General features: G+C 40.5%; 2 protein-coding genes and 1 long non-coding RNA gene across 7 annotated transcripts; 1 reads left to right on the plus strand and 2 right to left on the minus strand.

Annotated features, from left to right (window-relative positions):
* Positions 1 to 352: 352 nt before the first annotated feature.
* On the minus strand, positions 353 to 19,606 carry atp8b2 (ATPase phospholipid transporting 8B2). Of its 3 annotated transcripts, XM_017037942.2 has the most exons (29): positions 19,471 to 19,606; positions 17,370 to 17,437; positions 14,296 to 14,354; positions 14,077 to 14,190; positions 13,470 to 13,568; positions 13,265 to 13,326; positions 13,034 to 13,106; positions 12,642 to 12,712; positions 12,477 to 12,550; positions 12,137 to 12,295; positions 11,930 to 12,018; positions 11,518 to 11,714; positions 11,135 to 11,255; positions 10,926 to 11,013; positions 10,542 to 10,576; positions 10,262 to 10,421; positions 9,988 to 10,176; positions 8,921 to 9,036; positions 8,108 to 8,272; positions 7,722 to 7,833; positions 7,293 to 7,395; positions 6,336 to 6,558; positions 5,910 to 6,093; positions 4,636 to 4,859; positions 4,457 to 4,540; positions 3,771 to 4,016; positions 3,541 to 3,679; positions 2,690 to 2,820; positions 353 to 1,744 (listed from the first exon to the last, which is right to left on the minus strand). In XM_017037942.2, the coding sequence occupies exons 2-29, from the start codon at positions 17,392 to 17,394 to the stop codon at positions 1,232 to 1,234; spliced, it is 3,855 nt and encodes a 1,284-aa protein (XP_016893431.1). In that variant the 5' UTR covers positions 17,395 to 17,437; positions 19,471 to 19,606; the 3' UTR covers positions 353 to 1,231. The 3 variants fall into 3 exon arrangements, with proteins under 3 accessions (XP_016893431.1, XP_024917280.1, XP_024917281.1); XM_025061512.1 differs by lacking the exon at positions 14,296 to 14,354; XM_025061513.1 differs by lacking the exons at positions 14,077 to 14,190; positions 14,296 to 14,354; positions 17,370 to 17,437; positions 19,471 to 19,606 and having other exon boundaries at positions 13,244 to 13,326; positions 13,470 to 13,527.
* Positions 4,766 to 23,095, plus strand: LOC112487927 (uncharacterized). 3 transcript variants are annotated; one of them, XR_003051490.1, is made up of 6 exons: positions 4,766 to 4,891; positions 17,362 to 17,489; positions 21,025 to 21,232; positions 21,558 to 21,581; positions 22,015 to 22,224; positions 22,976 to 23,095. It is a non-coding gene; the product is annotated as an uncharacterized LOC112487927 (long non-coding RNA). The 3 variants fall into 3 exon arrangements; XR_003051492.1 differs by lacking the exon at positions 17,362 to 17,489 and having other exon boundaries at positions 4,794 to 4,891; XR_003051491.1 differs by lacking the exons at positions 4,766 to 4,891; positions 17,362 to 17,489 and adding an exon at positions 19,504 to 19,642.
* aqp10a (aquaporin 10a) lies at positions 20,629 to 23,843 on the minus strand. The gene is made up of 6 exons (XM_008323103.1): positions 23,685 to 23,843; positions 22,957 to 23,083; positions 22,715 to 22,852; positions 22,293 to 22,411; positions 21,994 to 22,211; positions 20,629 to 21,154 (listed from the first exon to the last, which is right to left on the minus strand). The coding sequence occupies exons 1-6, from the start codon at positions 23,766 to 23,768 to the stop codon at positions 20,944 to 20,946; spliced, it is 897 nt and encodes a 298-aa protein (XP_008321325.1). The 5' UTR covers positions 23,769 to 23,843; the 3' UTR covers positions 20,629 to 20,943.
* Between the last annotated feature and the right edge of the window lie 6 nt (positions 23,844 to 23,849).

Below are 23,849 nucleotides of genomic sequence, written 5' to 3' on the forward strand. Positions count from 1 at the left end.
CCTATAGTCGTAATTTGTGCCTGTGTTTGTTCATATATGTGCACGTGTGTAAATATATGAGCTTTGATGGAGGCCTACAATGTTAGACCTCATATTTATTATTATTATTATTATATTTGCTGTCTAGTTTATCAGTAAAAGGAAAACACATACACACAAATTTTGGTTTTCTAATATGAAAGACAAGCAGAACTTTCTATTTATTTTTTTATCGTATTTATTTATTTTTTACCACCTCAATACTTCACCAACAAATAGTTGATTTACCAGTATGTGTCAGGGGCTTGTGTTTAACTTGAGCAGAGAGATTTTTTTAAAAATTCTTATAGATATATAAAACCAAAAAAAAAATGCTGTTTACTAAAAAGTTTAATGAATATAATATATATATATATAAATTACAATTGCAATATATACAAATTATAATTATATTAGGTCAAAATAAGGCTAAAATTCGACATGTTGCCATTTTTTAAAAAGATTTTTTAAATAAAAGCAAAAAACCTAAACCCACAGCACAATCACATCAATATGATGCAAAATTTAAAATACATACATTTTAAACAGGAATACTGGTACTGTAGTAGCTCTGCTGACGTTAGAGACAACACTGTACTGTATGTACTCAAGATCATTAATACTTTTAACAATGTATAACACAATGTCATAAAAGACAAACACACTGAAAAAGGAAAAAAGAAAAAAAAAAAAAAGAACCATGCTGTGCAACCAGGCCTCTCCACCGTCCCTTTCCCTGTGTTGGTACGCTTCTTCACAGAACATCGTGTGTTTCGTCGATGCTGGTGGAGACTTTTGTTAAAGAAGATTTTGTTAATGATACTTCAGATAATGTGAAAAGAAATAAAGTACCATAGGAGTTCTAGTTATTCAACATTATTCCTTTAAGCAGTGAAGAACGTTGTTTGTCTACATGTGTCTTAATCTTCACAAAGTACAAAAACAAAAACCAAAAATGTGGTCTTAGAAGTTTCTGTACATTAAGATAGTGTTCTCATTAGAACAAAAAAAAAAAACAAAACACACATGGATGTATACAGTACAGTACAGCCAGTCTGGAACACAGTCAGGGGTCCGTGGGAACTAGTTCACCACAAGGCCATTAAATTCCAAGGAGGTTCAACTTTAGATAAAAAAATGATGATTTTGACAGAGTGATGGAAACCAGAGAATCCTGTTTGTTGTGTCAGTGAACTGGAACATCTCCAGAACATCATTCTGTGTGAGCTTCAGCTGAGTCTGGTTCTTGTTCTGAAGCTGACGTTGTTTCTTTGGATGGAGCAGGAGCAGACAGTGTGTTCTGGGCCGGTGCTGTGCCGGCCTCCTCCTCTAGGGGCATGTCCTGGGAGCCGCCCAGAACTGAACAGGAGTTTGAGAGTGGGGGTACTGACCCAGAGACGCAACTGGGCGCTGGACTGCACTCCCCTGATGCACTGGCCGGGGTGTGGCCATGGGTGTGTTTCTTTCTGCGTAGCGTGTCAATCCAGCTGGAGCTATGTCTGGAGGCGAAGGAGGTCAGGGCCAAAGACGAGAGCCTCATGTTCTTACCTGAGGTGATCAGCTCCCCAAAGCCCTCCTGGTGGGCAAAGGCGTAGCCCGACCTCCTGGAACCACCCCGAGCACCCAGACGACTCTCGGACACGCTGCCCGCTCCTCGCCAGGGACCTCCTACGTTGCGACCTGCTGGCTTTCGTTTCTTTTGACGCACCAACTGCGTGTAGCGAACCTGTAGTAAGAAGCAGAGGAGCTGACCTGGGTCACTGGTCCTGATTACGTCAGGGTTTTTAGAATCGCGCACTGTGGGCCTCATGTGGCTTTGTCGTTACCGCACTGCCAAGTCTTGCCCACTACTCCCTGTGTCCAGTGTTGACCACTAGGCCCTGGTCATTACATCACTGCAGAGGTTCTAATAACATATTTAGTTCATGGTTGTGGTGATGGTCTTCATCAGTTGTATTCCTCTTCCTCCCTGACATAACATCTGACTTGCACTAGAGTTCTAGTTTTGTCTCATCTGACCAAGATGACTCAAGATTACTGCAGTTTTTTTTTTTTTATTATTTTACTTCCACACAAGGGAAATACATTTTGTGACTTGACACTAATTCTGCGACCTGTTGTTAATCCTTGAAACACTCTGGATCAGGATTTTGATGACGTCTTTCGTCATTCTGCTCTTTTTGTTTCTGTTAAATTTAAATGCTTGTTCTAAATGTTGCACAGTTGATCTTAAGAAACTGCGTTCAAGCAGCGTTCACTCAAAGTGTTTTCTCCTTTTCCACTATGACAAACAAAAATCTGCGCATGACTGGTGGGAAAGTACAATGACATAATCAACAATTTCATTTGCCTTACAACACTGACGGTTGCTGTGGCTGGATTCCCAGGTCGTTTGAGACACCAAGAGTCGAGGGTCACACACTCACAGTATGACCGTACTTTAATATGTTGACAGAAATCAGAAGCTTTTACCATTAGGGTCCACTTTTTCAGTCAATATTTGCACTGTGTGTGTGCGTGTGCCAATGACACACACTCGGTTGAAGTTTGTGTGCAGTTAATCATTGGTCGAGGCCAGCTGCCTGACATGTTGAAAGACAAGATGCTGCTGTGTTGCGATAAAAAGGATGGAGACATCTGTGTGGGTTTCTGTTTCTGCACGGTTTCTTACCGTGTCTGAGAGCTGAGGTTTAAGGTCCAGCTTGAGGAAGCGGAACGCCAAAACTGGAACTACACAGATTGCTGTAGCCAGTGCAATCGTAAACCACACGATCGGCTGCAATAATGTGCTGCGAGCACAACCTGTTTTCAAGGACACAGAAGCAAATGAAGATTAGCCACTGATTATTTTGTTCTTTCTCTATGTTTGAATGAATTTGTTAATCTGTGTAGACAGACTGATACACTTCTTCACCAGATCACTTCAAACCTAAGTTAAAATAACGACAGACAAAGGAGGAGGTTGTGTATTAATTTTAATTTAGTCTTAAGCTGTTAACTAAATTGTAACTTAGTCTTTGTCCTAAATAAGTCAACAGACCTGCTAGATTTAGTCAACCAAATATGTGAAATTTTTTTTTATATTTGACACGCTAGATTTAGTCAACCAAATATGTGAATTTTTTTTTTATATTTGACAAAATTTTATGTAGTGGACTAAAATACGATGTGTACAGTTTTCATATTTGTATGGTGTGATACGTTCTGTATATGACGTCTTAATTGGTCTGGGCTCTGTGACCATGTTTTGGTCACAGTGATGTCACAGATGAGTATGACAGATCTCTGTTTACGTGTTCTGACTTCTGTGCAACAAACATGTCTCTGATTTGCTCTCACACTCAAATGAAGTCAGACGAAATCAGCGCTGATTGGACGTTGTCTAATAGCTTTGTTTAACTTCTTTGGTGGAAATGAAATGTCTGTTACTTCGGAGGTGACGTCCACGTCATGGCTGCTGGCAAATACGTTCAGATAAAGGCCCACTACTAATAGGCCTGTGTGAGTGTGTGAGCTACTGACCTACAAAGTTCAGCTGACTGGGGAAGCTCCTGAACAGGCCCTGACTTTGCAGAACAAACATGATGCTGAAGTAGGAGCACAGAGAGCCCCACACACACACATGGTTAATGACTGTCCAGAAGCCAGTGTCCAGGGCAATCTAAACACAGGTCATGAAAAGAAAAAATCAATGGACAACAGATTATATTCTAGGAAAAAAACATACAGTATCTGTGGGTATAGAAAATGACCTGCACGCTGACCACGATGACCAGTGCTGTTGCGGTGGTGATGGCAAAGGTCTGGTAGTCGGCCAGGGGCACGCCATTACTTTGTGTGGCGTCAGATAGAACAGCGTAGGGAACAAAAAACAGCACCACTGATGTGTATATGCCCTGGGTGATGCAGATAAAAAACTCTTTTTTGTTGAAGAGGAGGTTGAGCTGCCCAGGCTCATACAGCTTTGGATACTCCAGACTCCTGCGGTCAGGAACGTCCTGCGGAGAGACAGGGTTGACGACAGTTGCCGAAAGACCCCCAATAAACAGCAGAGTTTGTAGGGAGGAAGTAAAACTACACTGTTTTGGAAAATATGTCTCCTGAATATAATGATGTAAAATACAGGGGGTTCTAGGTTGACGACTTCCTACGTCCTACCTACGGCATTTCGTGGTTACGTTGCTACACACCCTACGTATACATTTGTAAAGAAAGCCTTGCTCCATCATCACGACTTGAAACTTTTTGACCTTCATTATGGCTCACAGGATTGGTTTTGCCAGACCATCGTAGAGCACAATAAAGAATTCCGTGTGGTCTTTATTTCTGTTTGCTGAGACTGAGTCCTCAGAGTCCGTGGAAAAGCAATAATTTCTGGTGCAACAGTTTCCGTTTTGAATTCGAAGACCCCCAGTAAACATAAATATTTCAGACATACCTGGTCGAAAATCCCCATGGCCAGCACAGGGAGGGAGGTGTAGACAATGTTGAAGAGTGTGATGAAGTGTTGGTCATAAACAGTCTGGAGGAGACAGGAGATACATTGTAGAACAAACATTAACTGACTCATGATTGGACACTGTTGGTTTGCTGACTGTGTGAACTTTATTTTCTGACCTGGGCAGAGAAACCACAGAAGAAGCCGAACCAGAAGTGCACCATGGTGAAGGCAAAGTTCTTGTAGAAGAAGTAGCAGAGGAAGCGGCACATGCGGAGGTAGGACCAGCGACCATGGACCAGCAGGAGGCGCTGAAGGAAGCGAAACTGGGAGAAGGAGAAGTCACTGGCCAGGACTGCCTGGATCCCCTCCTGACCTGAGATACCAACTCCGATGTGAGCGCCTGAAGGAGTGAAGACGCCCGATTGGCAGACGGTAAAGAATCGTGTTTTACTTTTACTTATTTTACAATCAACTCTTGGAGCTTGTTTTGTTTATATTTGACAGTAAGTGTTTTGGGCAGTTTGTGATGATGTAACTGCTGAGATTAAAAACTGTTTTGGGCAGTTTGTGATGATGTAACTTTTAGCCTTGATGGAACATGAAAATAGTTTTTAATCTCAGCAGGATGCTTAAAAAATACAGCGACTGTATTGCGTGATGTTCAGATTGTGGGAAAAGATATCGCAATTCTTACAAAACAGAACATTGCGCACAGATGGAGACAAAACAAAGCAAACACATGAACCGCAGGTACCTGGTTCTCCTTCTGCCGAATCAACAATAACAAATTTCCCATCGCATTAGAATGTAAAAGTGACGGTTGTGACAGTCAGTGGTTGTGTTGCACCAAGACTACTAATCAAACCATAACACTACACTGATGTTTGGAAAGATACGTCCATAATAATAATAATAATAACTGTATTTGTTTTTATTTTTATATAGATCTTTAATCTGACTTTACTAATTACAACGACATACACTGCAGGATGGACACCCTTTGAAAACACTTTTGACTTTGACTTTATTTTGTGATGAATTGATAAAAACTGGCTCTCTGGGTGTTGAAGGTTGCAGACCACCAGCTTAGACAGTTTATGTAAGACTAGGCTTTAGGTAAGACTGCAGAGATGCTGCAAGTGACTGAGGGAAACAGATGCATTAGTACAACTGAACCATAACAACTGAGTTAAAGAAGCAGTTCATGTTGCACAGCATTGGTAATGTTTTTTAGGACATTAGGAAGGAAACATCTGCTGATTCTTTCTTTGTAACAGCCAGACTGATCATGTCTTTGGAGGAATTCCATGCTGTATCACAGATAAACAAACTTCATTACATTTTTGGGGATGAATTCCAACTCCCTGAACTCACAGTGATGACTTATACCGCAGTGCACATTACACCTGCTGTTGTGGTTTCAGCTGCATCAAATGCCCGTGGAACTTACTTTTGATCATGCTAACATCATTGGCACCGTCTCCTACGGCCAGAGTCACGGCCTTCTTGTGTTTCTTGATGAGCTCCACCACCTGAGCTTTTTGCAGCGGCGTGACTCTGCAGCAGATCACTGCTTTGCACGCACATGCTGTCAATACAAATTCAGTCTCCATGTCTCCTTCTAAAGCGTGGGCCTAATGAAGAAGGAAAAGGAGAAAAAAGGAACGAGAAAGGTTAGGATAGATGCAAAGCAAAAAAAAAGAAGCTTGTTTTGTTGATGCAGTAACATGTTTTGGCAACACGTCATTTCCTGACAGTTGGCAGTTTATTTCTTCACGGCTCTTGTTGGTCTTGTGTGTGTATGTGTGTGGGAGAGTGGCTGGGGGTAATGTGTGTGGCAAAATAGTGTTGCACACCACTGTTGTGTTTTTCATACTAGACTGTGACCGTTGATAACGAGGGCAAACTCTCCAGAGATGTTGTCCATGACACAGGAGGAGGACGGAGGTAACGAGCCCTCCATCTGCTTCTCCCCTCTTCCCTCCTGCCCTTCGTTGAGACCATTGCCACTAAGGTATGGCTCCCCCCATCCTTCCATCCCTGGCTCCTTCCCTCCATCCGTGGTTTGTGACAGCTGTATCATTTTTTCCCTCGCAGTCCTGAAGGGGCAGACAAACACAGTGACAAACGATGAGCTAATGAGACATAAGAGAATTCAAACAATGATGAGCAAACAGGTGAACTAGCCAGTGTTAAGAAAGTTGACCACAATGAGAACTTTTTGCACAATATTTTAGTCTTGCAAGTTTGGGATACACACATTTGTGCAGAAGTTTAATTTACAAGGACAAAAAAAATATTTTTCATCTCACAGTCTACAAGACTTCGCTGATTTGTTAGGTTTCCACTGTCCTTCCTGCACATTTTCAGCTTCTGCATTTTAACATTTTGTATAAATCTATTTATATCCCAACATTATATTTACATTTGTCTTAATTTTATCCTTGAACGTGTGTTTCGTAACAAGTGAATTTCCCTCATGCTATTAAAGAGGTCCTTCTTCTATCGCTTCCACTTTTACTTCTTTTCTTCTTCTTTTTCACACTTAAATAAATAAATAAATAAATAAATAAAATATTAATTACAACTTTTAGGGTTGACAATTTGCAAGAGTTCAACCTCAGGCCAAACAAAGTTTCTGTTTTATTCCAATTATACATCACTGGTCAAACCCATGTACAATATTTGTAACTTGAACAAATAATAATCGATTTCAGGAACATTTATTAATACATTATGGAGCAGCTACATCTCTACAGTCGTCTGTTTACATCAGGCCTTTTAAGGGGAACTTGAAGTTTGACACCACTGCTTTACATGCAGCAGGACTGACCTGAGCTCCTGCCGCACGCTCTGGACGGTGTGTCCACTGATGATGAAAACCTCAGTTGTATCTGTCAGCATCTTGCATGAATACCCTATGTTGACAGCTGTCTCTGTGTGATGGGAAACAATGCATAGTTCAGTGTGAGAGCAGTTGGATTACAACCAGAATTAGGTTTCAGACACAGAATCAAATCCTCTGCATGTGTGTGTGTGTGTGTGTCATCCAACCAAACTCTTATAAAATACTATTTTTATGTTTTGGCAGCCGAGCTACATCTGTGTACTTTCGTTTCCTGGACTTTTATTTTTGGTAATAATTGCTTCGCTTGACAAATTATGTCAAACAAAAAAAATCTTCTACTTCTGCAAACCTGACCTTGACATCTACAGAGTAGAAACGGTTTCAACAGCTTTACTGCGAGTGGCTCCATCTCACCCTGCTTGTCTCCAGTAAGAACCCAGATTTTGATGTTGGCCAGAGATAGGACAGCAATAGTCTCAGGGACACCTTCCTGTAACTTGTCCTCTATGGCCGTGGCACCGAGAAGCTAAACAGAAGGAAAACAATCGACAAACACAGAGAGAGAGAGAGAGCAGGTTATGAGTCACTTTAACATAATGACTTTAACTGAAAAGTGTGAGGAACTTAAAGCAGAATATCAAGTATCCCCCTGGTGGTAACGTTAATCTGAAGTATAAAATAAGTGAAACTTTAATAAGTTTCCTTTTGACAGGGATAGAGGAAGAACATAAATTTCTTCTTTTAGTTTTCAATTTTTACACAACACACACACATGAACACCCTCCACCTAAGACACGCACCATCATGTCTTGTTCTATCTGCTCGTACACAGCTGACAGCAGATCCTCTCTGAAGTCAGTGGCCTTGTCAGCAGAGCGGTGGCTCTCTGACCAGGACTCCCATTGGTCCTCGGACAGGTCTCTGTAGGCCAAAGCCAAGGTCCTCAGACCGTCAGCTGCATACTCCTGAGCAACAAAAACATTAACCTCCTGTTAGGTTCTAACACAAACAGAATTATTAAGAACAACACAGCAGTAAACCTTTGTCTAATTTAAGATTTTATAAGAGAGAAATTCACGAAAGCAACTGTTCTCAAACTATGGTACACATCCCAGTTAGGGTACTTTTGCTACCTTTGGTGGCACACGGCTAATTTGACTTCCATTTGGATTAGGTGAGTAGCTTTACTGTTTAATCTGGCTGCTCTATACATACTTGCTCTGTAGTAATTCTAATAGTATCAATGTGCAGTGTTTATAGTATGCAGTGTACAGTTTTTGCTAAAAAAAAGATCAAATAATATTTTGCTCCAGGGGGCAGACTTGTGCTACTGTATTTTATTGGTGCTCATACTGGTGGTTTTTGGAAGGACAAATATTTCAAAAGTGATACATGGGGTAAAAAGTAAAGAGAGCACTACTACATTATAGGTTAATGGCCATACTTCCTGTACTGTTTATCTTTATCATGATTCAATACATATTTTATGCAGCATACATTAATAACAGAGTTGGCAAATGACTTATTTACGCCCCTGGAAGGAAGAATTTCACGAGACGGCTGACGTAGAGCACACACTAGATGGCAGTGTAACACTGATAAAGTCCGCTCACATTGAGATGGTCTGAGGTGATGTTCATCAGCTCCTGGTTACAGGGGTGGAGTCTCTCCAGCAGCACGGTGTCAGCTCCTTTACAGTACAGACGGATCCTGCCCTCAGGGTTCCGCACTGAAAATAAAATTAAAGAAAAACAAAATTTGTTCCAAGGCATACATTTTTTAAAAAAGAAGCTTTTCTTTTTCTTTTAGCATAAATTAAAAAAAAAAAAAGCTTTTCTTTTTCTTTTCTTTTTCTCTTCTTGCACATTGTCTGCCTTTGGTTCTCAAGTGTTTGCTCACACACTGTCAGACCAGCAGTGGTTGCCAGGGAAAAACGTGATGAATGAGCAGAGATGTTCTGGTCAGTTTGTGAGGACGGCAAATCACAGGAACAAACAGTGATGTCTTTCAGTGAACCAGATATAAACACCACTAATGGCTCACCTCCTGTCCACTGTTAGGAGCAAGTACAATGAACTGAATTCACATTCTTGATTCACCAGACAAGGCACAGCAGTGAGTCACGGAACAATGACATGATAATAAATTACATTACATGTCGACAAAATGTATTTACCTGTAGAGCCTATGTAAGTCCTAAAAAATATATTTTTTAGGTTATTGTGTAAATTAACAGCCTTTTTCGATTAAACATTAATGCAACTTATTCATATATGGAATATTTATAATTTTTAATCATTAATGCAACTTATTCATATATGGAACATTTATAATTTTTTTTTCATAGTCCAGTTTTTCGTTTAGTATAGTAAAAGTGCATGGTGCTGCAGAGACGTCGTCCTCTGAGTGTGATGATCATTTTTTAATAACCATGATATCGACTTTAATTAAATTTTATTGCTATAATGTTTACCAACACATGGGTAAGTGGGTGTTGTGCCCTGAGAGCCTGTTCAAAGACGGCATGCCTTTAGCCTGACCTGCTTGTTTTATACTAAACCAATTTCTTATGAAGCAAAGAATTCACACTGGTTAATTTGCACCCCCTGCAGGGGAGAGGGGTGAACAGTAAAGAATGCTTTGGATTTACAGATACAAATGTAAAAATATCTGAGCAAACCTATCACAGACATCCTTTTGCGTATGTTGTTGAAGTCCAGAATTGCCAGCAGAGTGTAGGTGACGGGTCGTCCCATCTCCGTGGTGCTGATGGTCCCGGGTGTTCGGGAACGAAACACAAAACCAAAGTTTCGTGCTGCTGTCACCAAAGCGCCCTCATCTGGGGACTGAGCCTTATAGACCAGCTCTCCTGGACAGACAGAGAACAAATATAAAGAAAATAAACGACAGACACGTGAAGTGTTGACCCCACTGTCCCCCTTCGTCATTCTCACCCTCACTCTTCTCCTCACTCATTACGGTGTGACAGAGAGAGAGCAAGCGGAAAAACTCGTGCGTGTGTTTGTCTCCCACTTTCACTGATTCCAGCAGGGCATCGTCATAGAAACAGAAGTCCAGGTCTGCCAGGGGGTTGAAGGGAGTAAAGTCCAAACTCTGAAGATAAATTGAGGAGTCATGACCTTAAACGGCGTGTTATAAACTGCGACATACTATACACTGCACATACTGTAGTGCTGAAGTTGTCCATGTTGATGGTACTCTCAGACTACTAACCTTTGGTTGAGGTCCAAGTGGGTCTGTGATTTCACCTGATTGCACAAACAAGACAAGTGTAAAACGTCAATGTCTGTTGTCAAATATCACACACGTGGTGCCATAACTGTCTAACTGATAATGACAGGAGACAGCAGCAGAAGTCAATAATCATGACAAATCAATATAATCGGTACTATCCAGGCAGGTGGAGGGCTGCAAATATTGTTTTATATTTAATTACCATATTTTCCCGACTGAGTCGCACCGGCCAAAAAAATGCATAATGAAGAAGGAAAACTTCTGGGATGTATTTTATACACTCATCTCCCAAAGGAGGTAATATACAGTATATAACCATCTGTAGTTTGACTTAGTCTGAGATCTGTGTGTGATTTCACCCACCGTAGGTCTGTCCACTGATGGAGCACTTGTTGAAACTCATGATGTTCTGAGTAAGAGTCCCAGTCTTATCACTGAAAATATATTCCACCTGAAACATGAATGCAAAACATTTATTTGATTTTATTTATTTACAGCTAGTATCTTCTCTTTGAAGTATTCTGTGCGTCTTTACTACATCAGTGAGTGTGGGCACCCACCCACCCACCTACCTGGCCCAGCTCCTCATTTAGAGTTGTGGTTCTGGCCTCTGCTGCTGTGTTGCACTGTGAGCAGAACATCTGCTGGTCCCAGTTAATGAAGTAGCTGTGACCGAGGCGGATCACCTCAACACTGGTGCAAATGAAACAAACATAGGGCAAAAAGTAGCATTACATTTAAACACATCATACAGTAGTTATTTGATGTCAGAGTAGAATCGTTTTTGCACTTGGTGAGATATCTTTGAACACAGTCCTATCATTTGCCCCACTACTTTGAAAGTAAGGACCCGCCCCCTACTTTGAATACCATTGTTTTACCGTCATAACTCGAGAGCTGTTTATGCTGCGTTTATTTTAACGTGAACAGTGAGTATAATCCGTCTGCTCCTCACCTGACATACAGAGAGATGGGCACCACGGTGTTGAGAATGATGATGTAGGACCAGAAGGAGAGGAAGGCATTAAACAGGAAGTTGTTCACAGGGGGTTCCCAGGGCAGGTAGCTCTGGAACAAGGATCCCACCTCTCGCTCCCACACTGCGTTACCAACAGCCAGGATCGTTCCCATGCACACGAGGAAGCCAAAGATCTGTCAGGGAGAAGAGTTGAGACAGGCACTTAGGAAAGAGGAGCAGGAGCGGCGAGTCTGATCAGACGGATATCTTAGATTCTGCTCTTTGGCTCAGTTGAACCCAAATTTAGACTGGAACACAAAGTGTGGATACATGGATCTGAACTAAAAACTCTGGGATCCTGTCCTAAAACATTATGCCCAGTGAAATTGAGAAGTTTGGGATGTTTTACCCAGAGGACGAGCGTGTTCATCAGGCGATCGATGCTCGTGCGCTTAAACTTAGTGCAACCGCTGTTCTGCATAAGTTTGGTGTCTGGACCTGGAACAGAAACAGGTTGTTAGGAACACACCCTTTACACACACAGACACAGACACACACACATGCATTCAGTAAAGTTTATAGATTCACTTCATCAGTTAATAAAAGATGGACCAACCTGCAAATATGACGAGGCCGTAGCAGGCTTCAGTGTTGCGGAGGACGCACCCTCGCAGCAGCATGTTCTGGTTGGTCAGGGGGTATTTCTTCTCTCTCCAGTAGAGGGTACCACAGAAACGATCCAGCTTGTTGTTGGGGGGCTCACACACTACTTCACCTTTCCCACAAAGATAAGTAAAAGAATATAGAATTTGGAGTCAGTTTTAGATTTTCAAAATCAATGCACTAGTATATGTGGTTTGTGCAGTCGATTTCTGTTGGTTCAACCTGTGGGACGTGTTTAGAATGAAACTGACAGAACACGTGGGTGAAAACAAGAGTCTATCTTAAAGTCTTACCGTCAAATGAAGAGAGGTTGTCTCCAAGTTCAGATGTCACTGAGACAGACTGACGCACCTTCATATTGGTCTCTCTGCAAGACAATAGAACAACAACATCTGCTGATATGGACACAGAGTGGCAGAGGGTTGGCCACCATGCTGATGTGCGGTGTGTTTTCTGACCCGTCCAGCTCAGCTGTCTCGATGTAGCAGAGACCGTGAGGTTCGCTGCTGGACAACAGGAGTAGGTCAGCCTGAAGATATGGCAGTTAGAGTTAGCGTTCACTGAAGGACATGAGTGGCTCAGGAAGAGAGTTAGGGAAATCAATATTCACAAAATAAATACTTTATAACAAAGTACCAGTAGGTTTTTATTCAGTATGTATTTGTTTTTGTACTGTATACTATCACTAGTTTGGTATAATGATAGTAGAGCTGGGTTAGGGATTAGGGTTAGGTATTTATTTGTAATAGGTGAAGTTGCTACAATATGTATTGTAAATGTGAAATGCTCTCAGCAACACGTGTGCATGTGTGTGTACTACAGTACCCAACTGTACTGGATGCATACTTACTGCCACAAACTGATTGTTCTCAAGTTTAATGATGTCACCAACTCGAACGTTCATCCACTTTTCACTCTGAAGACTGCAACGGCAAAACATGAGGCAAAGATAAAGGAGAAAATTGTTAAGTTACTTTTGTGAAAAAAAAACAGGATATTGTGTACTGTGAAAACCAGGGAAAAACTAAGTAAACTAGAACACAAGATAAAAGAAGATTACTTAGTTATAAAGTAGACTCACAGGCCACGGATTAGGACCTGAGACTGACGGTTGTTGACATGGTTGTCGCTCTTGTGACGAAACTGCAAAAAACAAAGGTCAGCGTGAACTTCCCAGGGTCAAAGTTGAAGCTACATCAAACAGAAACCAATTGCTTTAATCACAGGTCCTCGTATCTGTTTGATCCCGTTAGCCTCGCACTCAGGAATTCATGTGTGGTGCTCACGTAATCGTCCATGGCATCCTTCACTGCAGTGATGCTCAGCACCAGAGCTAAAGGCACGATGGTGGTGTAGCAGGAGAGTGAGGAGATCTGAGGTATCAACTAGACACAGACAGACAGAGAGGGAGGGGCGGCGGGGTCTTCTGGTTAGTTCAACTGAGGACAAAGACGTCTGTTGCACAAAAACAAACATAATTTAAGTCAATGCTTATTAAAGTGTGGGCTGTGCCTCCGCTGGGGGGCGCCATAGTGCCTTAAGAGACGTACGAAATGAGGAAAAAGAAAGGCAGATGCTGAACAATATGAAAATAAGCTTATGACATGAGAAGGAATGGATGGATGTGTTGATCATACGGGGAGAAACGAGAATGAGGCGAGGACTATTTAAGGTTTGGATGTGAATGGGCTGGTGTTGGGCATCATTTCTTATCTTGTAGAACTTTTGTAACACTTACAGAATAACTAAGAATAACTTTTACACTATACCTATTTTTTTAAGATGAACAAACAAGAAAAAAATCCCTGATCAACTACCACTCCAACATCACCTCCACTACAATAATGGAGGACTGATCTCTCCTTGTGTCGTTCTCACGACGACTCCTCTCACCTGTAGAATGAGCAGGAATAGGAAATAAGTGTTGGCCACTTCCTGGAACTGCTCAAACAGGTTGACAGGCAGAAAGGTGATAATGTTGTACTTGGACGTCATGATGTAGTTACTCTGTGGACGGAGGAATATTAAATGGTGAACTTCATCATACTGAAATGTGACTTTAGTTATAAACAAGGCCATGAAGTGGTGAAGGAGAAAACCTCAGACCCTCACCGCATACTCAAACTTCTCATTGTACTCTCGGTCGTTGGCTTTGACCCGTCTCTCCTCCTCTACAGGAAGACCAGATGTAAAACAAGTCATAAAGGATGTTACAATTCTCACACTTGTTTTAATAAGTTGACTGTTAAACAGAGACATATGTGCAGCCTTATGTAAAATATACACAGACATGAAGTGAAAGGCCTCGAAGCTCTGGGAGCTCTAATACACTTTTGACTGTGTTAACAACCTGACGACGCCACAGGAAGGGACGCACGGCACACAAAACACACAGCCATTACCCCAGATTAGACACACACACCGTCAGAGACACTGTGGTTTCCTGTGTTTCTGCATCCGTACCACACCACCTCCTAACTTAGTGTTTACATGATGAACTTTAGTTTCAACCTCACCAAACAAACTCCTCTAATACTCGTCTCGTGTCTGACTTTAGTCAGTGGTTTTTATTAGCAGGCAAATTAAGAAAACCTGCAACTTGAGTTTAAGACCATGACGTTCATGGGAAGTCAATGAGGTTAGTTAGATAGTAAAATATTGGTGTTATTTTGGTGAGAGTTTCTCCCTAAAACCGATCACTGTGCCCATTAACTGAACACTCCTTGTCACATAAAATATTCATATCGTTAACATCCTGCATTTGGCTGTTTTTGATGCTGATCATTATTCTAATTTGGTAAAGGCTACCAATGAACTAAACTATGTTACAATCCTCCCTGTTATGGTACTTAGTGTTCATTTGGTAAAGGCTACCAATGAACTAAAATATGTTACAATCCTCCCTGTTATGATACTTAGTGTACACATAAACCAGACAGTTGTATGAGCTAACATTTACCTCCAGTCCGCCTAATGGTAAAAAAAATATGTCTAACATTTGAAAACAATCAACAAAAACATCTGTCAACTGTCTGAAATACATGTAATATGCAAAGCATAATATATTTATTATATAACATATTAAATAATATATTTAAATAAATATAGGTTATCTAACTAATACCTAAAAAAAAAAATATTTTTGCTAAATTTCTACGTACAACTTCAATCAATTAATTTTATTCTTATACAAAAGAAAATATATCTTGACAAATTGATTAAGAGTGGATTCATAACTCCATGGATCAGTAAATGACTGTGATACTGTACACTGCTCTAAATGACATTTAAAAATCAATGGCCTATAAAAAACATAATAATAAAAAAAACACCAACATTATGATGAAAAGCCAGAACTAGGATTTATTTACGCCTCAAACCTAAAATTTAGGATGTATGGACCTCTTGCTTATAAATAATCTGACAGATTAAATCATTTAGATTGAATTTCATTTGGTTATGATGACATATACTGTAGAGTAAAGAATTCATCTTCCCTAATCTAATTTGGATTAATATGAGTAGCGCACATTAATCCCTGCTGCTGAATCTCTTCCTCAGAAAAGTTTCTTCTTCCACAGTAGATACACCATCTGTACTACACTGTCCTGCTCGCCCTCTAGAGGTCATTAAACATCTTATCACAGTCTGTGTTCATAACAGCAGATGATTACAGCGCTGACCCTCTGTTTTTAAGTTAGCCACATTAGCACCTTTGTCACCTTAGGTGTCAGTTAGCGAGAGCCTCTGTTATTCTTCAGTATGACTGAATGAGCATCATTTACTTGTCGCGGCTCCAAGGTCACAACGAGCCCTGACACAGACCAACTGTTACACTGCAGGTCTGTGTAGATCTATAGAGGGTCCATTATGGTGGCAGGGGGCGGGAGGTGGGGGTGGATTTTGACTGGTCTGCAACAAACATAAGGTTTCCACAAGTAACTGAGATGTAGAGCATATTGATTGAAACAACAGTAGAGAGTGCCCTAATGTGGCACTGGCTCACATAGAATTATTTAGTCTCCTGCCGGTATTTTCTTTTATTTTTTAAACTGTTCTCTCTGTCTGGACCGGCTCTGGATTTATTCCTGTCTCCACCACGTGCGTAGTAATGCTGACCAAACAGCACCGTCAGTGGGAGCCTCGGGAATACTCTTGTCTCTGACATGACCAAACCTAAGTCGGGATCAGAGTCAGACTGTTTCCTGCAGGGAAATGATCCTCGGTCACTGCGGCTCGTATAATTGGATAAAACCCAGAGAGAGGAGCTGACTGCGCTACGGACGTTCACGTGCACACACGTGAGCGTGTGCACACTCTCTGTGATCTAATTTGTAGGATGCAAGGCTGCAAGTGGCACAGGGGCAGTCTGATGGTCTGGAGGTCAGATGAAGGTGGGCATCTTCCTCATCGTCAGCTGGGTTTGCAGTAGTTAAGAAGCAGGGACACAGATGAGCAGCTGGCGCCCAGAGGATTGATCAGTCGCCCACAGCAGCATCAATAAGGACATCAGTCATAGCAGTGAGATTCAGAGAGAAACTTTGTTCACAAAACTCATTATCCGCGTAAGGTTATATTTTAATTACACAAGAATGAGTAGAGCGGAAAAAACAATCCATCCATTTTGCGGGACCTCAGCTCTTCTACTTGCTGAGCTGCTCATTTTGACTATGATCAAATGAAGAACTCAACAACACCTGCTTAGGTTCAGAACCAGAACAAACTTCTTGATGGTGTGGTTGTTGTGACATTGATTTTTGGACCAAATTGAGCGAAAAATAAAATAGAATTATGAGATTTAACTAAAATGTAAAACTTTTTCTCATACCGATTCAATCAATTTAATTAAATTAATTTTTTTAAGGCTATTTATTTATCATTTAAAGGCTGCTAATGCACAACCATTTTATTTTACTAAGAAAGTCCCAAACACAGAAGATTTCTGTCAGCAACACTTTAACCATGGTTCTGACTGGTTTTAGACAAATTAAAAAAATTTTTTTCCTGGAAACTATGCACTTCCATTGGTTCCTCTGTTCCACAGTAAATGTTAGTTCCATCTTTTACTAACGGATTATACATCAAATTAGCCCAACATTGGCACCTCATGTTGCATGGAGATGAATCTGTATCAGTGTTTGAGAAGTTGTAGAACAGCAGTGTTGTGTTCAATGTCAGGTACTGACCTGGAGGAAGTCTCTTTCTGAACATCTCCGCTGCGCTGGCCTCCTCTGACTATGACCCATCAGACTGTCTACACAGGGAAAGAAGAGAAGTCGTGAGGACAGGAGTGAACAAGTGCTGAGGTGGGAACCAGCCCACACCGTGGGTCACATTTAGAGGGTTGTTTTTACTTTTAATTAAAATATTCGGCTTTAACATTGGACATTGCTATATTTTACATTTGATGATGTCCTAGAAGCCTGCCATAACACACACACACTCTCTCTACTTTCTCTCCTATTCTGTCATCTCCTTCACTCCCCTCTCCTATCCCCTCACACTTCTCATGTCCTCTCCATACTCTCATTTTCTCTCCTCATATCATCTCTCTTCCCCTCCTCTCTTTTTTTCTTGTCTACTCTCCAAACCCCTCTGCTCTACTCTCTTCTATTTTCTTCATCTCTCCTTTCCTTTCCTCTCCTTTTTTCTCTTTTCCTTTCCTTTCCTATCCTTTCCTCTCCTCACTCCTCTTCTCTCCTCTCCTCTGTAGTTCAAATTCGAGGAAACAGAGCAGTCATGACGACTGGGTGCACCAAGTTACCGATCAATACTCTACAAAAAAATCGCTCTGTCGCGCCCTCCCCTCATCCCCTCTCACTCTCTCTCCCTCAGGCCGATCAGCTTTCAGCATCGTCTCTCTCACTCTATTACAGTTCTCTTTTATTGCATTTCTACTCAGTTTCTACTCTACCCCTTTATCCACTCCTGGTGAAAACAAGATCATTCTCCTCCTCCCCAGTCTTACAGCTGTTTACTCCCGCTCATCCTCCTCCCTGTGGCTTCAGGGTTGTACGTAACCCCACTGACCTGTGATGCCTTGAATTGAATCTCGCAACTGAAGCAATAATAAATAAATAAATAAATAAATAAATAGTCCATTGAATATCAAAGCACCTTTCTTGCCATTCAACACCTGACTGACATTTCCTTGCTATGTAATTTGCTATGTAACTACAGTACATTCAAGTGCAGAACACACATTAGTGGTTCTGTATGACCTCAGCGTTTGAATCACCTCTGATTTACTGCAGAAATACTTAGCCAAGAACACAAAACAACTGGAGGAGGTACTGGAAAACAGATACTGTATCTACTTTGGGTCATCAGCCTTGGCATATTCATTAAAATTTAATTATTTTCACTTTTGACAAATGCAGTTTTCAGACAGGGAGACGAGGAGTCTAATGGTGATAACGATGATAATGTTGGGCCAAAATAATTCGGCAACTATCACTTCATAAATCTAAACTTCCTATATCACCTGCAGGGGGCGCTACTGTGCAATTGCAATACTTACAACAATTAGTAACACGATTGGGTTTAAAGTATAGAATTGAACTTGCCTGTTGTAAAGAAAAGCTAGCTGCTAGCTGACTGTAGACTGTAGGGTAGAGCTACTACATGCTGTTGAGCTGTACACACAGTAGAAAGTACAGGAAAATACAAAGTAATACGAGTACGAGTAGCATTTTGAGCAGATAAACACAGCAGTCAATATTTACCTTAAATGCAATTTGTAAAACCTTCATCAGTAATGTCAGGTTAACTAAAGTAGCATTTTGAGCAGATAAACACAGCAGCCAATATTTACCTAAACTCTTTTAATTTTGTAGAAACCAGTGCACCAATAATTACATCACATTTTTCTTTTAATTTTGTAGAAACCAGTGCACTAATAATTACATCACAATTTTCTTAAAATAGTATTTTGTCTGTGTATAATTCATGCAAATAAGACATTGAAGTTTCAGACTTAACTCTAAGTTATGTATTAAGTCTTTAAAATGGAAGAAAACTGCAAAAAGTTGCAAGTGTTTACTTCGATCAACTAGTAATACTGTCATTCCATGTACTATCAGTGATATCATTACATATAATTCTACAGTCTCTGTGCTCCTACTCCCCCTGCCCCCAGCTACCCACACCATAAATAGTTTTCTAGATCCGCCACTGTGCAGAGAGTGGCTACAAAAAAATGCTGAGTTCTTCACTGAAAACTGAGAGCCGCGTTCATATTTGTAGCTGATAATGTGAAACTGCAGAGCTGCAGGAAACTCCACCGACCTTTCCAGCTTTCTCCGGTCCTGGTGAGAGTGTTCGTGTCTGAGTCATCAGCGATGATCTTCTTCTCACTGGGGTCATGATGAAGTTTGGAGTTGGATTCGGAGCCGAAGCTGCGACCGATGATGGTTTAAGGCCACTGAGGTGGAGGGGGTAGGCAGCGGAGACTGCAAAGGTGAGGGAGGGATCAGCCTCAGCCGGGGCGAAAGGAGAGCGGGGAGAAGAGGAGGAGGAGGAGGAGGAGTTGGCGCGGCTCCTCGGGCCCTTTCACCTCCTCTTGAAGCTTGGTTCCCTCGTTAACCAAGGATCACGAAAGATGTGACGTTTCTGATTCTGATTTGAACAAATCCGCTTTAACTACACTACAAATGTTTCCTAAAATTAGTATAATGTCGCCCTCTACTGCTAACTTCGCGTCACCACTTTGGCTCACTGGTTGAGATCGCACAATTTTAAACTTGTTCTTTTTATTTAAATCTTTAATAATTAATATTTTGATTTTATATTAGTGTAATAGAATAGAGTAAATTAAACATATTTAAAAAATAACACAATATCTCAGAAATAAGCCTATATAAAATATAACATCTATATACCGAGCGCCAAGTATAAATGTGAAGAGAAATTAGCAGCGTTATCAGAAATTCCACAAAGAAGTTATAATACTGCGGAAACATTGACCCGAATAATGCACAGATTAAAATGTTATTTTTTCCAAAGCAGCAACATAAACAGATTTTGAATCTGTTTATGTGAGAGAAACTGATGTAGAATGTTATATATTTTAAAACAGTGAACTTATGGCGTGTGTGCTAAGCTAGCGCAAGATTTCCCGGGCAACCGCCCACTTCTTCGTCTTCTTCTTCTTCATCGTATTATGTCTTCTTTCTTTGTATGAAGGTAATTAATGTTTTTTTACATTAAAGTCAACGGGATTTCTGATGCTGATATTGTTCTTAACTTCTTATTGTTTTTCTATTTGATAACAGTTAATTTATGTAACCAGGTTGTTACGTAAATGATTTGCTCTAAGAGACAAAAATTGACCTATTTTTCACATATGTATCCCTAAAAAAGGAGAATAAACCTGCTTTTTCAACTTTAACAGAATAACAACAATAATAATAATATGAATACTAATAATATAATACAACAGGTGCTTATTGTGTTTTAATGGATGCGCCGTATTCCATTTGACATTTTATAAAAAGTAAAAATAGAATAATACATTTTATAATAAATTACACAGAATAAAGATCGTTTTTTTAAAAACGTATAATGTCACAGTCAATATCTTTAACAACGTAAAATTGACTTGTGTTTTAGGTATTGCTGTAGGTGTTGAATATAGTTTCTTCTTCTTCTTCTCTTCACACCAGACTGCATCAACAACCAAATAACTAATTGCAAATGTCCCATGCAAATGTCCAAAGTGTTTTGTGATTTGTGTGTAGAAAGTTATCTTCACAGTAACGTTCAAAAATAGGTTGCCTTCAAATCCTTTCCATTTTCCGTGGTGGGCGTCACCTTCTTGATGTTTTCACTTATTGTTGTTAGGGTGGAGACGTCGTCAGGGTCGTGTGGATCAGGCAGATGCATAGAAATGAAGAACGTATACATGAGAGTTCCTAAAACGGCTCCAATAGGTGGTGCCACCAGGGGGACCCAGAACCAGTAGTTGTAACACCTGTTAAGCAGACACCAGGAGGAAATTGGTTTTTGCCAAGACTGTTCTGGGGCAACATCAAATGTCTCTACTATTCAGGTAAGAAAGTCATTTTGTTAAAATAGATTTTTTTTTTTACTTTTCTCCTAAAATCAATTACTTTTAGAAAATTATTTAAGCACTTGTTTTAAAACAAGTTAAGCCTGAATTCAGTATTTGTTTTTTATAAGACATGTCACTTTATTGCTCCAACTATAACCACTATTTTACAGAAGTTAATAAAAAAATATAAGAATTACAATGTGTATTTGAAACGGTTAAACAATTGACATTTTATTCATATCAGTCTGTGGATTCAAGATTTCTTGTAATTGTTATTTCTAAATATGACTACATATATAACCTCCTTTGTTCTTTATTGCAGAAACTGAAAGACCAATAGCATCAGGTAGGTGTCAGTGTTTTCTCTGTTTTAATTAATCCAAATGATGAAATTATTAATAAGGAATTAATTATTAATTAATAAAAACATATAAACAAAAATATACCTAAGAATTTAGCTTGATAGAAATAGTGGATTTTTAGTCCAACTCAACTCCAAGTGACCAAATATAAATCATGGGACAGCAGCAGATTATAATCTGAAAGACACCACTGTGTCCTGTCCCTGTGATGCTGAAGCTGTGATAAGTCTGATAACCTCTGCTGTGTAGTCGTATCTGCTGATGACAAGGCCAGGATCCTGGAATCAGATCCTATCTGTTTCAGATTTGAAGCTGACACTGACACTGTCTGATTTTATTGCCTCTGTGCCTGGTCACTTCCTAATGTGCAGTGTACACACAGCAGACGACACTTACGTAAAGACCTCTGTTCCCCAGCCCGCAGTCAGCGTGAAGAGTCGTGGGCCAAGGTCACGTGCAGGATTTATTGCTCCTCCGCAGTTAGCTGACATTGACATGGAAATTCCCAGGACAATCACTGCCACTATAGGAGGAATCAGCCCCGGAGGAGCAGGAGTGTTCCTGGTTTCTCCCAAACACAGGATGCACAACATCAGCATGCCGGTGCCCACTACCTGAGGACGTCAGGTATGAACAAGTAGTTGAAGTAAAATGATTAAAACTGTTATTCCTAAAGTTTAATATTCCCAACTGACCTGGTCGAGGAAACTTCTCCCCAAACTGATGTACTCTGAGGGGTATGTAGCAAATATGGACGCCGTCTCGTTTGGGCCATATACAGTCAAGACTCCTCCACTAAACGACATGATAGCATCTGGAACATAGTGTTAACAAATACAAAAAAATTTCAAACATGTGGTCTGCAGCCCCCGCGGGCCCATAGAGGAACTGCATGGAGTTCATGAATTTTTTTTGCATTTGAACCATGATTAAATGAACACGTGATTATAGTAGCGTAGCATTTAATGCAACATGACAGGTGTGGTTTAAACAGGGCACGGGGCTCAGGGATTATAGTAGCGTAGCATTTAATGCAAGGGTGGTTTAAACAGGGCACGGGGCTCAGTTTGATATAATGCACAAAAACACGTCATCATAAAAGAGGCCAAAAACCAACCGTAATACACTGTGTAGACCACCCCTGATGCCACATAGGCCCCCAGCAGCTGTGAGAGGCTGTAGGGCACCAGCCGTTTCCAGGGCGTTTGGCGCAACACACAGAAACTCAGGGTCACGGCTGGGTTGAGATGAGCTCCTGCGAGAAGAATAGAAACGGAAGTGAAAAAATATTTTTTTTAAATAGACACGTTCTCAGTGAAGTAAGGTAAAATAAAATGAAGTTTCTGCAGCTGTTTTCACCTGTGATGCCTTTGGTTAGGTACATGGCCGACATGACGCCCACAGAGAAGGCGATGTTGACGGACATAAACTGGCCTTTGGTCTCCCTGCTGGTTTTCACCTGAGCTGCAGCAGAGCAGCCGAAAAGCTGGGATAAAAGGTAGGAGAATAATACAAAAGTATCTTTTGTTTGTAAAACCCAACAACGGTACTTGGCTCCATTTTGTAACGTGACTGATTGTTATTTATCTGTGATTTATCTGCTGGTTAATTTTTCCTTCCTAATAAACCTAGACTCTGCACCCTGGAATTTATTGACACGAGGCTCATACAGTACGTCTCTGGATGTGATGCACACTAGGTCAATATGGACAGGTCAATAAATCATGACTTTTATTACGGCACAGAATTACCCTACATAGTAAAAAATAATAATTTGAACCTAGTGCCAGTAAAGTTGAGTGAACATTAAGTCTAGACTAATTACTGAAATAAATGATTTTGAGTTTTAGTTTTCATGTTGTGTCAATTCAGCTGCAATGCCTTGACAACAAAGTTAATTCTTAAGAGCCCACGTTACAGTCATTTTTAAGTACAAAAATTGTAAAAGCTTAACTACCTGAGTCAGAGTTATGTTTTGTTTTTAGTGTTCTAAAGTAAAGAATTTACAATATATATTTGTCCAAAAACTAATTTTCTTGTAGCATAATAACAAAAAGAAAACAAAAAATCAACTCTGTGTCACTTACCAGCAAAACAAAAGTTCCCAAGAATTCTGCCATGCACTCACGCAGCAGGGCATTTCTTAGTCTCAGCGAAGACATTTTAACCATGGCTTCAAACTTCTAACGGTCATCACAGTAAAAACAGAACTCTCCTGTGGTGTCGGTGCCACCACCAACCGGTCACTCAGT

Source organism: Cynoglossus semilaevis, chromosome 13, assembly GCF_000523025.1.
Source record: "Cynoglossus semilaevis isolate Cse_v1.0 chromosome 13, Cse_v1.0, whole genome shotgun sequence".
Lineage (NCBI taxonomy): Eukaryota > Metazoa > Chordata > Actinopteri > Pleuronectiformes > Cynoglossidae > Cynoglossus > Cynoglossus semilaevis.